Source organism: Leuciscus leuciscus (genome assembly GCF_965113295.1).
Source record: "Leuciscus leuciscus genome assembly, chromosome: 23".
Lineage (NCBI taxonomy): Eukaryota > Metazoa > Chordata > Actinopteri > Cypriniformes > Leuciscidae > Leuciscus > Leuciscus leuciscus.
In genome coordinates, this window is record NC_138747.1 from 30417423 (window position 1) to 30431440 (window position 14018).

The 14018-nt window shown below is 37.1% G+C and overlaps 1 protein-coding gene across 3 annotated transcripts in view; it reads right to left on the reverse strand.

Annotated features, from left to right (window-relative positions):
- Nucleotides 1-2251: 2251 nt before the first annotated feature.
- Nucleotides 2252-14018, reverse strand: part of rargb (retinoic acid receptor, gamma b) — a 64748-nt gene continuing 52981 nt past the window's right edge. For 2 of the 3 annotated variants that reach the window (XM_082156489.1, XM_082156491.1), the window contains 7 exons: nt 13301-13449; nt 11598-11739; nt 11229-11392; nt 9752-9928; nt 9260-9464; nt 7582-7740; nt 2252-6644 (listed from right to left, as the gene is read on the reverse strand). In XM_082156489.1, the coding sequence (XP_082012615.1) occupies nt 6319-6644; nt 7582-7740; nt 9260-9464; nt 9752-9928; nt 11229-11392; nt 11598-11739; nt 13301-13449 (1322 nt within the window). In that variant the 3' untranslated portion in view covers nt 2252-6318. The remainder of the gene's footprint in view (nt 6645-7581; nt 7741-9259; nt 9465-9751; nt 9929-11228; nt 11393-11597; nt 11740-13300; nt 13450-14018) is intronic. The other variant, XM_082156490.1, reaches the window with a different exon arrangement.

The window sequence follows — 14018 nt, forward strand, 5'->3', positions numbered from 1 at the left end:
GTTTTTGTTAGAAAAATATCCATATTTATAACTTTATACACTGTAAAATCTAATTACTTACTTTAAAAAAAAAAACATGCAAACCTATTGCCTTAAAAAAACAAGTAAAGTGAAATAGGAATAGTATGTGGTACTGACAAACAGGGGCGTAATTTGTGGGGGGGTTGGGGGGTTGGGGGGTTGGGGGGGGGGGGAGATAAGCCCCCCACAAATTAAAATATAATTGTTGCTGTGGCGAGCAGGACGAGGTGGCGTGATTAATGATGAGTGGAGGAGCGGAGGCATAAAGGAGGAGCGACGACAGTGAAGATCGAGAGAGGACCAGGCCTGGACTTGTGTTGTGTTTTATGTTTTATTATATGTGACGGACGACTGCTGTCTTTTACTTTCATTTTGTATTTGTTTATTTTATTATTAAAGTTTTTAAATGTTCGCCGGTTCCCGCCTCCTTCTTCCCATAACAACGAACCGTGTTACATTGGTGCCGAAACCCGGGAAGGAAGAAGAGTGCCGCCGCCATCATGCATTCTCGTCCTGCTCGCCACAGTTACCACTGGTGTGTTTGCATGCTGAATGTTGAAGTCTGTGTGACTCAAGTATGATCAAGTGCAAGACTGTCACAAATGTAGAGGGATTATATAAACCCAATTAAAAGTTTTACAAGGTGTTTAGGAAATAAGTGTCAGCAGCAAAATTATAAAAGATCATTAATTGACATGAAATATAGTTATGTTATGCATCATTCATTCATACATACATACAAAAACATATACATATATAATAATATACAATCATATAAGTAATACATATATGTAAATATTACTTATCTTCCTTTGAAACTGAATAACTGATTTCTTGTTACATCGCTGCATCAATGGGAAGAGAATTACAATAGTATAAATGAAGTTCCAAGTGCCCAAATAAAGGAACACTGATCACCATAATGGTGACTTTTTTTGGGGGGGGGGATCAACATCAATTTATGAAGTCAGCTTATGTGACGTTCTCTCAAATTTTTCAGTTATATTGACACTTGAACATTCAAGATGACTTAGGGAAATGAGTAAATGCAAACAGAGAAAAATAACTGCAGAATTGGAGGAAATGAGTGAAACGTCCATTAAGATTTTTCCGCCTCGAAAAACGCACTCAAACCAATCAATTAATCTTTACTTGGGTTTTTTTTTTTTTTTTTTTTTGAGTAAACAATTCCTTGTAGTACAGATTACTAGATTTTTACAATTAAGTTAAGACATTAAGTTAACTAAAAAGATTCACTGTTGGATTTTACAGTGATCACTGGCTTCTGGTAACGGCCGTACGCGAGTCTAGTTCCGGTGGGAGAGTGACCTAATACAGTATGAGATTTCGAACGCAGTGATTGTATTTAGAGACCTGCAGAGCTAGGTTTTAATCAAAAATTTATTACAATTTTGTATATTTAAAATAAGATAAATCCTACATGAAATTAAGAGGCAACTCGGTTGATGTTTTAAAAGTGTTCATAGCAGTTCCTCTATAACTATAGGTTTCAGTCACCCTGTTACTTCTCTATGGCTTTGTTTTAGTGAAATACTAAACAGTGTCTTTATCCATGACATATTAGGACTACTGAATTTCTGTCCAGTAAGTTTTACCTCTCCTTTGTGGAGTGTGTTGGATTGATTGATTTTAATAGTATTTAATATTATCTGAATAATTTCGATTTGGCAGAAAATAGTTAAAAATAGCAGTATTTTAGTTGTTGTATGGGCTTACTTAGTGGAAATAGTGACAGATACTATTTGCACCTCAGTGTATAGTAGTATTTATAAAACAGTACGCAATAACAACAACATATTTCGTGTACATGATTATATGAATTAAAATCATACTGTAAATGGATGCTGCTTGTCCCTGTCTTTAAAGTCCTTCTAACCTTGCCCGTTAAACATGTTATGCCCACTATTAAATACCTGTTAGGCACTTCATTTCCACTTTATGAATATTTTCTAATATTTTTTTTTTTAAATAAACACCTCTCCAAGCTGATATGCGATAGGAAAAGGGAGAAGAATGATGGCTCCTGTTATCAGACAGGTTTCTTTTGTAGCTTTGATTGTGTGTCTTTAATGGCACAGCATAAGACGAGGACATCTTGAAGCAAAATCTGGATCTATGACACACACTCACGGCGAAGGTAAAGATTAAATAAGGGAGCGTAAAAATGTTCCTCTCTTAGTTCAGCAGGAAATCATGACAATACAGAGAATGATGAGAAATTTCTTTATAAAATCATAACATTTGGAAAACATACAGAAAATGCATTTAAAGAAGAAGTCCAGACATGATGTGGACATCATTTACAGTCATCAATACCACTTGTGTCTTTGTATTAAGGATTTTCATGTAGATGTACAGAAAGATTTCCATGAGATTTGTGCAAGACGATTGAAACGTTTTTGCAAGGCACATAACTGAGAGAAATATTAAGAACAATGAAACACACAGTTATGGGGAGAATAAAAACAAATGTTAAATGCTATTATATTTAAAAAGTGTTGCTAAGAAACAGGGATTGTTTTTACAAGAAATAACCCATCTAGGCTGCTTTTGTAACACCATATTAAGAGCACAAAGAAAAAAAGAAAAAAAGATCATTTTGTAAAATTACAAATGTGCATTAAAACATTAACGTGTTTATTCTCCTTAGCGTTTGGAAGCCTTAAACGACCCACCATGTTTCCTATGATTCAAAACCCAAAAGAGAGACAAAGTCACAAATAAAATGACAAATTCAGCAACAAATAATGCAAACGAACAAACATGTAATATACACATATTCCAAACCACCACAAAAATCATTCTTCATCAAGGAAAAAATTTGCACTCTATGCAATAAATGACCAAATATAAGCACAAAAGGTAAACACGATTTAAGAAATAAAAATAAAAGAAAGAACAAAAGTCTCAGATGTTAAATCCAATTTCTCATGTTTAATGTACAAAAAAGAAAAACAAATTAAAAACATTTGCTCGTATAATTCACAAGAACAGTAATATCCTCCGGCCTTTTTGAATTACACTTTGCCATGGACTGCTACATTTATACATTTGTCAAAATTAAACGGACACGGAATGGTTAATGCATTTCCAGGGACTTTTATCATATTTTCAGAGATATGGCTGTGTTCCCTTGGTATTTACAACACATTTGGACACGTGTACATGCCTGAACTTAAACTCAAACTTGGTTTTGGTGTGGAAATGGAAGTATAGACACTAGAAGAGATGATTTCAGCCAATGTTTACCACGGTTTACTGCTGCAGGTCATATTTACCCTGTCACGTATCCGGATCAGTGCATTACATGAAGCTGCTAGACTCGATGATCACTGCAGGTTTATCCAGCACACTATGTGGTAATCATGCATTCGTTTTGGTCAGTTGAAATGATCTCATTTGTGTTGTCTAACCACATTTGAAGAGTGGCTGATCATGACATTGGTGGTACACACAGAAATACTCCTCCACACTCTATAGAGACACACAAGGAATTATGGGAGCGGTCAAAAAAACGTTCATAACATGCATCACTGATTACAGATAGAACAAAAATGTAACAAGACAAGGATAAATAAGTAATAAATAAAAGTACATGTATAGCCTATAATGTGTGTGTTTATATTTGAAATATTTTAAAAGACAACATTGTAAAAATAAAAACTGAGATGTCCTGTTGATGCATCAAATGAAACAGTTTGCAGTGACGCAACGGTAGAAAGATACAAGTAGAAAGAAGATATCTTTACAGTTCAGCAAATAGCATACATGCACACATCTTTACACATTAAACCGTATGGCTCTATCCCCAATATCTCACAGAATGCGCAGCGATCAGAAGCTTATGACTTTGCTTTGGCAACACTGTTCTGTCATGTACGGAGGTATAATGTTGTCATCAGCGGCGCACACAAACCTCAGCAGGGATGGAAGGATGAAGAAGGACACTGGAAAAAATCTCATTTTGTTTGCCTTTTCTATTATTGTCTATTCTATTCTCTTATTCATCATCAATAACACCCTACTCTGTAATCTCTCTCACCAACAAATAAATACGGTTGCATGTTTTTCAGACATGGTACCATGGTATTCTGTAAAGACCCGTGGATTACTATGTAAATGACACCACAGTAGTTGGTGTTTTTTGTCTTATCTCAACTCATTTTTATATAAATGTTATTTTACTATATTCTGTCATTAAAATTTAGGACTGTAATATACAGTCAGTAATACCATGATACTGAATGATTACCATAGTCTTACAGAAATCTGTAACCCACTTTAAAGAATGGCATGGTTTTACCATAGTACATTTTAGTATGTTATAGTTGGTTTTTGTTTATTAGTTTTAACAAAAAGAAGATTAGATTGTATTCTTTGGTATGGGTATTCTATGAGAGATTACATTTTTATAATGATGTCGACTGACTGACGTAGTCTAAAATCCAGTTTTTTAATATATTAATTTGACAAACAGATATTAACTCTTTCCCCGCCAGCGTTTCTTTTTAAAGTTGCCAGCCAGCGCCAGCATTTTTGACCATTTTCACTAGAGTTTAATGGCTCCCAGGATATTTTGTTGTATGAATATCTGAACATGCAACATATCGAAAGAAAGAACAGACCCTCTGCTTTTAAAAAAAAAAAGGTACCAGCTTTATTCTAGCTTCATGCATTCTTTTTTTTTATCAATACTTGAATGTGGGTAAGTTTAATAAAAAAGCAATAATAAAAAAAAAAAAAAGCTTTACAGTCCTATAGTTCATCCTGGGTCGACATTTCATTCATTAGGGTTTCATTAGTTTTGATTTAGGCGGTATGCTGTTTAATGTTGATGATCACAATATTTTACATAATGCATATGAACGCATATGCTAGCGCTTGTTGCTGCTTCTTCTTCACCTGTGTTTTGATCAGGAGATTCAGTGCTCTTTCAGAAGATGTGTAATAGCGCCCCCTACCGTACAACAGTGAAAACACGGAAAGACGGAAAATTCCGTGAATGGCGGGGAAAGAGTTAAAGAACTGAGCAAAACACTTTCTTGAAGCCTTGCTGGATCTGTGTAGTGTAGATTCGCCTAACTAGCATTTTCCCACATTACCTACAAAGGAACATTTTTGACAGTTATGGGATTGAAAGTGCACATCGCTTTTACACGCCACATGTGCTCGGCTCATATTTGACACATTACTATAGAGTTCTTACATTGTAACACATATCAGTGTAGCTTTTATTGCTTTTAATACCTAATCACGTAACTCTTCTAGATCCCAGAGTAAAATGTTACATTTCAGCTTTTAATGGTAATTTTTGCGTAATGATACAGTATAACTAAAGATCTAAATGTACGTGAATAGCTAGTGCACGCATGCTCTGATCTAGAGACTGTAGAGCACCTTTGGTCCTTGATTTGCCCTGAGTGAAAAGTTTGATTTGTAATAATGAAATGAATCATGTGATGTAATGTAATAAATCTAAAAAATTTACTTTCAATTCAAAATATCCACCTAATAACAATTATGTTCTAATCTTCTAATGCCCCAAACCCTAAAATTGGTATAAATGGTAAATTCAGATGTAGCGTATGGCTGTAGGATGTTGTTGGAGCGTTTAGTAAAAAGCAAGTACTCAAAAACACATAGAAACACACTGAAAGAAGAATAGAGCTGTTGAAAAGTATGCATATACAAAATGTAATATATCTGAGACAATGCAACATCAAGAGTACAAAGTTATGCAGTAAATGTATCTCTAGAAAAAAAGTTTTTTAGACCATTGAATTGGTCATGTGGTTGTTTCTTGTTTTTTCTATTTTCTCATTGATCAGCTCTGATTATGCATCCATATACAGTCGTGAAAATCGCTTCCCTTATAGAGAACAAGGCTTTGGGATGCATTCTCAAATATTTGGCATCTCCAAATGTAGAACAAAATATGCATATACCAAGTAACATCCAGATATGGCATAATGGCCTTTCTTTCTCTAGTTTCGCAATCATTTTAATTTCTCTCTCTATTCAGAGAAACACTGTCTAAAGTAACATTGGCATGTCTTTCTCAGTTTTCATGATGTAATTTCTTACTGCTTTTGGGTGGTTGAGGGAAACTTGATGTGCAAAGTTGTGCATGCTTATTTGTGTCATAGAAAGTCATTATGGGAAACGATGTTGTTTGTTTGACTGAATGATGGAAAATCGGTTCGCATCAACTGAAATCTAAAGTTGTCTGCTGTTGTGTGTATGTCTCAGACCCGCATACATACTGTCGTGCAGCGGTCACTGTGCTCGTCCTGACACACTCTTTCTAGCTCCGCTCATGTCCACTTGCAGGATCCCCCATTCCTCATCCTCACTGTCCCCTGCCCTGTCCCGTCCCTCCTCCACAACCTCGTCCTCCTCGTCTTCTTCGTCCTCCAGGGCAGATTCCTCATCCCGTTCGCGTTTGATGGCCTGGATGGCAGGAGGAGGCAGGGGGGCGGCAGCTTCATTGTCTTTAGAGTCAGACTTCTCCTCAAAGGCCTCAGGGTTCTCCAGCATCTCTCGGATCAGAGGAGGCATCGGGCCTGGGATCTCCATCTTCAGAGTGATGGCTCGCTCCGCTCCTGAACAGAGACACACAGGCATGATCGACCTTATGCTTCGAGGTTTTAATCTCTTCATTTAGGTTCATATTTTACTTATTTATCATGAGCTTGTGCAGCAGCAAGAAGGTAGGTAGTACGACTGGTCGACCCTTTTCTCATTTCCAGGATCCTCAGAAGCAGAAGTCGTCATAGTTGGGTAAACTTCTATACTTCTGAGAGCTTTCTGTCCCTCCATTGACAGACTACTCAACTACCACTTTCAAGCCCCAGAAAGGTAGTAAAGACATTATTAAAGTAATCCATGTGACTCCAGTAATTTAATCTCGATTTTATAAAAGTGAAGCAAGTGTTTTGTTTGTGCAAAAAAAAAAAAAAAATGAATGTATCATGTAACAATGTATTTAACAATTTGTCTTTACTACCTTTCTGGGGCTTGAAAACAGTTGCGTAGCTGTCAATGAAGGGACAGAAAGCTCTCAGATTTAATTAAAAATATCTTAATTTGTGTTCCGAAGATGAACGAATGCATTACGGGTTTGGAACGACATATGTGAGTAATTTATGACAGAAATTTCATTTTTGGGTGAACTAACCCTTTAATAACTCTAAAAAAACGCAGCTGCTGTCAAGCACACTTTAAAGATATCACAATGTTAAAGGAATAGTTCACTTAAAAATTAAACTTCTGTCATTATTGACTCACCCTCAATTTGTTTTAAATTTGTGTAAATTTCTGCTGAACACAAAAGAAGATATTTTGAAGAATGTCGGTAACCAGACAGTTGTTGGACCCCATTGACTTCCATTGTAGGAAAAAAAATACTATGGATGTCAATGGGGTCCATCAACTGTTTGGTTAATGAAATTCATCCTTCCTTTAAGATCCATGACTTTATCACACTTAGTGAACCACACAAACTATATTGTAAACCATACAGACATGAACAATGCCTACCTTTAGTGCTGATGCCTCGGAGGTCAGTGACCTTCATCAACATCCGTGGGAACATGTGAGGTTTGTTGGGACGTCGACGGCGAGCGTAGATCTTTAGCGCCTCTAGCAGAGGTTCCTGTAGCTGATCCACACGATGAGGCTCTTCCAGATCCATGCGGTCTACTCATTCAACCAGTAAGAGAAGAGCAGGACATGCCAATCAGAGTTTGACAACAACACAAGGAATAAACCAACCAGGGAGTCAAAATGTTTATAAAAGAAACAGGGCAACTGGAGCAGTTACTACTGAAGGTGTATAAAATGAATATAGCACTCAAGAGATAAAATAAGCAATCACTCACTCACTCACTCACTCACTCACTCACTCACTGACTCACTGACTCACTCACTCACTGACTCGCTGACTCACTCACTGACTCATTTACTGACTCACTGACTCACTCACTCACTCACTCACTGACTCACTGACTCACTGACTCACTGACTCGCTGACTCACTCACTCACTGACTCACTCACTCACTGACTCGCTGACTCACTCACTGACTCATTTACTGACTCACTCACTCACTCACTCACTCACTCACTCACTCAGGCACTCACTCACTCAGGCACTCACTGACTGACTCACTCACTCACTCACTCACTCACTGACTCACTCAGGCACTCACTGACTGACTCACTCACTCACTCACTCACTCACTGACTCACTCACTCAGGCACTCACTCAGGCACTCACTCACTCACTCACTCAGGCACTCAGGCACTCAGGCACTCACTGACTCACTGACTCACTGACTCGCTGACTCACTCACTCACTGACTCACTCACTCACTGACTCGCTGACTCACTCACTGACTAATTTACTGACTCAGTCACTCACTCACTCACTCACTCACTCACTCACTCACTCACTCACTCACTGACTCACTCACTCAGGCACTCACTCACTCAGGCACTCACTCACTCAGGCACTCACTGACTGACTCACTCACTCACTCACTCACTCACTGACTCACTCACTCAGGCACTCACTCACTCACTCACTCAGGCACTCAGGCACTCAATCACTCACTGACTCACGCACTCAGGCACTCACTCAGGCACTCACTCACTCACTCACTCACTCACTCACTCAGGCACTCAGGCACTCAGGCACTCAGGCACTCACTGACTCACTCACTCACTCACTCACTCACTCACTCACTCACTCACTCACTCACTCACTCACTCACTCACTCACCCACTCACTCACTCACTCACTCGCTGACTCACTCACTCACTGACTCACTCACTCACTCAAAAGAATTTCACTATAAAGGTCCTTGCATGAAATTCGTGTCTGAAATTTTTGGACGTTAAAAAATAAATTCGACCTCACGTTATGTCAATCACGATTACACACTGCCTCCGAAACTTTCGTCCGTCATAAAAAAATTCGGATCGGGTTCGATTTTCTGCATTTTTCGCATCCATAGCAAGCATTTTTTATGGTATTTTAACAATTCAGAGCCACCGAACGACCAATAAGAAAAAACGCATACGAAAATTTCGGCCTCAGTGTGCAAGGACCTTTACAATTATGCATTGTTAACCCAATTTAAAGTTTCCTGATGCAATTCAATTTCTATGCATAAAGTAGAAGAACTAAAGTGACTCCTAAAGGCGAGACTGCAGCACCTCCACAGATGAGGCAGATTGCACTCAGGAGCCCGGTCTCAGTGTCGTCCATCTCCAGAGGCAGGAGCTGCCCAGCGAAGGCAAACACCAGGTCTGTGAGTGGCCCAAAACCAGCGTTGTGCATCTGTGTTCTGTTGAGGGTCAGCCCATCCGAGAAGGTCATAGTGTCCTGCTCTGGAGTGTAGCGAGTACAAATACGCAACATCTGCGGGAAACAAAGCATCAAGACAGAGTCAATCTAATAAAGTTGAAGTTGACAATGAGGAAATGTGTCATTGTTTTTTCAGAATCCTGCACCATTTGCACTGAATTAAGAGGTTGCATCTAAACGAAAAACTTAAAATAAATATGAATTCTATCCACTTGCACTGTGCTGCATCGAGCTGTTTTTGAATTAAAGAATGAGTCTGTTTCCACTGCCCCCAAAAAATGGACCTTTAAGATGAGACAACTTTGTTGGTTGTTAATCATATCGTTTTTTGTTGTATTTACCAGTATATCAAGGCAGGCAGATTTCAGTAAGGTGATCTGGTCTGCAATGGTGAGTGAAGTAAAACCTGGCAGACGTTTGGCAAACTCCACAATCTTTATAATGCACTTTGTGGAGAGTTCACTGAACTTATCCCACAGTCCAAGATCCAGCTGAACCCTGTGATCCGCACTGGAGTTCTGAAACAGAGTAAAACAGGGAAACTGAGCACACTTCTCCATGCATTCCCATACAATTGCACCAATATCTCTTAAACAGTAATCGTTGTTAAATCACTGATTCATAAAAACATGAGTGTGTGGATGTACAGCAGCAGTGAATGTATAAGAGATATATAGAAGATGAACAGGGCATTTTTAATGCATTCAGTGTTACTATTCACATTTCAGTTTTGATTAGTCAGTTGGGAATTTTGACTATTAATAATTCACAATGCAGATATCTATAATGAATTTCTGACTAATAATTCACATGGAAGAAATCTACAATGCAATTTTAACTAATGAAAATCCCAGGCTCATATTTCATTTATTCATTTTATTTTAGATTTTACTTCGATCTAGTTATAATGCACTTCAAGAACTGTTCAGTTGCAATTATGTCTAGTCGTAATAGCATGCAGAAATTATGAAATTATTTATTACAGGTCAAATATATAGATATATTTGAGAATGAGTGTAACTCAAAGCACTCAAGAAACATTTATAGCAGTGACCATATACATATGTTTCATATTTCATATAGATAGATGGATAGACAGACAGACAGATGTATGTTTTATATATATGTTATCAGTTAAGGTTTAAGTATCTGGTTTTAACTAGTCACAATGCAATTCTTACTAGCAAAAATATAATTATGTTTTTCCAAATGGATGCATATGCTTAATATTCAGTTTAACTTTTTATGGGAATCATAATGCTTGTTAAATCTTGTCACAGTTTGTCAATATAACTTCTTACAACTTCTGTATGTATACTCTACTTGTATTTGAATGTGAGAATATGTGTATTGTTTAGTTTTATAGTAGCAATAGTACTAGTATCCGCTTACAGTTCTACTCCACTTTTTATATGCATTCATTTTGTTGCACTAAATAAACAATTACACACAGTTATGTGAGTATGTGGGACATATTTGACATTGAAATATATTTGTCCAAGTCTATCTGTGACCTCATAATAAGTGAGAAACTAAAATGTTTCTCTGAACTTCTAATAATTCATTTGTCACACAGAATTTAACTGAACTGCAAAAGATGATTAAATAGAGTGATTAAGAGTTGTTGTGGTTAGTCACACCATCAAAGATAGCCATTATTCATTTATAAAAATGTTAACCAAAGTCTCTGTCTCAATAAAAACACACTCTTTATTTTTGCTGTGGTTCAATGGATGTGTAATGTTCTGAAATATTGCAGTGTTTGTTAATCTGCCAGACAGAAGGAGGTGTGTGAGGATGAAGTGACTCAGGACTCACAGTCGTGTATTTTCCCAGCTGACAGAGCGAAGGGAAGGTTTCCCTGTGCGCTTTGCTGACTTTATTAACCAGTTCTTCCAGTTCTCCACTCAGCTCATAGCTCTCTGGAAGAACCACCTCCTCTTTTACGTCCTTCTTTTTCTTATTCCTGTCATTCCGCACTGCTAAAAGAAGAACAACAAATTTAATATACTGTACATAAAAAAAACACATGTTGGAAGCAGCAGTGAATTGATCTTGGAGTTGAGTGCAGTGTTCTTCATGCCAAGACGTACAGTCGTAGACTTGTGAACTGACTGTCCTCTGTCTTCATCAGTGTTGTGAAGTGAGAAGTGTATAGTTAGTGATGTAAACTGCTCTGAGGTTTACCTTCCTTCGACATGCCGACCTCGAAGCACTTCTGCAGTCGACAGTACTGACAGCGGTTACGCGTCACCTTGTTGATCTGGCAGTTTTTGTCTCTGTGGCAGGTGTACACCATGTTCTTCTGGATACTGCGACGGAAAAAACCCTGAGAGAGAGAGAGAGAAACAAAGAAATATAAGTATTTACGTTACGATTAACATGGAGCTGAGGTCATGACAATAACTCAAAATCTTCTGTCTAATAGTGGCCAGATTTGATGAACTTCACCAGAGCCTTCAGCAGAGGGCACTATAGATGTGTGAATGAAATCAACATTCTTCAACTTGACAGTAACACTAGATGGCAGCACTCAAACCGTGACCTTTGCCCACTGTTATACATCATGTGCTGTTATAATGTAAACACAGAGTAATAATAACTGTCTTATTTGTCTTCATGGTATGCTGTATTTGACTCAAATCTTTTTGCCAATATGGGATTCTAACATAATTAACCATTCTCAGGTTTTGATTAATGAATGAGTCATTTATTTTTAAGTGCATTATAATATTAGTCATGTTTTTTAAACCTGTTTTGTTCAGTTTGAAAAATTAAAATAAACCATTTTGTTTAAATACTATTTTAGCTTAACACCAGAGTGCTGATGTGCAGAACATTGGTAAAAGAAATTCTTTTTTTTAGGTACATAACAGAAAATATGATGCATATTTAAAAAGGTCTTTCTGAGTTATCTTTATTTTTAGTAAGTAAACTAAATTAAACTTTGACTAACAAAATGTTGTTAGTTTTAACATAAGTTTCATATATAGCTAATTTAGCTTTTGTTAATGGTTCAATTAAGTTGTAAAAAGCCAAAGAATAATTATATTGACCTACATTATAATAAACTTTTATTTCCAGACCCAGAGGGATCCATAATTCAATACAAAACACATACATATTAAAAAACACATACACAAAAACACATACATAGTAAAACACACCGTGTTCAATGTCTAACATACAGACATGTACCCCAATGGTTCCACAGTCTGGACGACAATCTTACAGAACTTCGTCTAGGGTTAGTTAACACAGCAATTAGGTCATTTTTTGACTCAGACACCCTACCCATAAATCTAAACATTAAGTTACGCAAGACTGCAGCACAGGTAGGTACCCCGGCACTAACAAACATATGGCTTGCACTGGAGTCTCTTGGAACTCTTAGCAGCAGCCTCATGCTGTCATTATAAGCTACTGTGAGCTTTCTAATGCTATCTAATGCTACATTAATAATTATACATACATTAATTAACATTTTGGCTTCTGTCTAAAGAAAATATATTGATTAAGTATGATATGGTCTTTATAATAAATAATCTTTTTACTTTTTTATGAATGTCTGTTTTTGTGAAAAGAAATAGCATTTTTGATTAATGTTTACATTCAAATTTAAGGTTTGAAACAAACCATAAATATAATAATTTGAGAAAAAAAATGGTTTTGGTTTTTTTTTGGTCCAAAGTATAAAAAATGTTTTCACTTGGGTTCGAAATAGAATCCTATGGTTCTTTACTCAAAATTAAAGAACCCTTTATGCCAAAAGGTTCTATATGAGGAGAAAAAAATTAAAAGATTGCATAATACTTTCATGTTTAATGGGTTGTTTATTTTTTTCTAGCGATAAAGTATGTTTACGAACTGTCTCTTCTAAGAGTGTGTACCTTGCAGCCCTCACAAGAGCTCACTCCATAATGATAGCCAGAAGATTTGTCCTGGCACACAAAGCAGGGTTTATAGATGCGAGGAGGAGGAGGTGGAGAAGGAGAACTGGGAACCATCTCCTCTGAGCTTGTGCTCTGAGTCTCCACCGCTGCAGACATCAGGAAGAAAAGGACAAGATATTTAGAGATGATTACTAAGACAAGAATCTCTATTGGTTTTTCAAATCCTCAAGCCCTACAGGCAAGTTTTTAACTGGCAAACATCACTCCCACACTCTTCAAAACATGCACTTACTCTTTAAAAAACAAAGCCACTTTCGCCTTCACATATTTTGGATTGGTGAGTTTATGGTGCATTCTTGATTGATTATATAACATTATTGGGTGCATCGTCAAAAATAATGACTTGAATTCAGGTGGGTTGCTATTTTAAAGAATATTAAAGGGACCTATTATGCTTTTTTTTGTTTGTTTTTTTTGTTCAACTTTTCTTTAGTGTGTAATGTTGCTGTTTAAGCATGAAAAAGCTCTGCAAAGTTACAAAGCACAAAGTCCCTCCAGCAGGAGATCTTCTCTATATCAGTGTCAGTGTTTCTGAACTCCCTGAAACGCCTCCATTGTAGTCTTGAGTTTCTTCCGGGAACGAACACGTCACAATATTCCTCATTTAAATAATTAATACGTAGAATAAAGGGGCGGGGCCTGGTTGAGTTAGTTA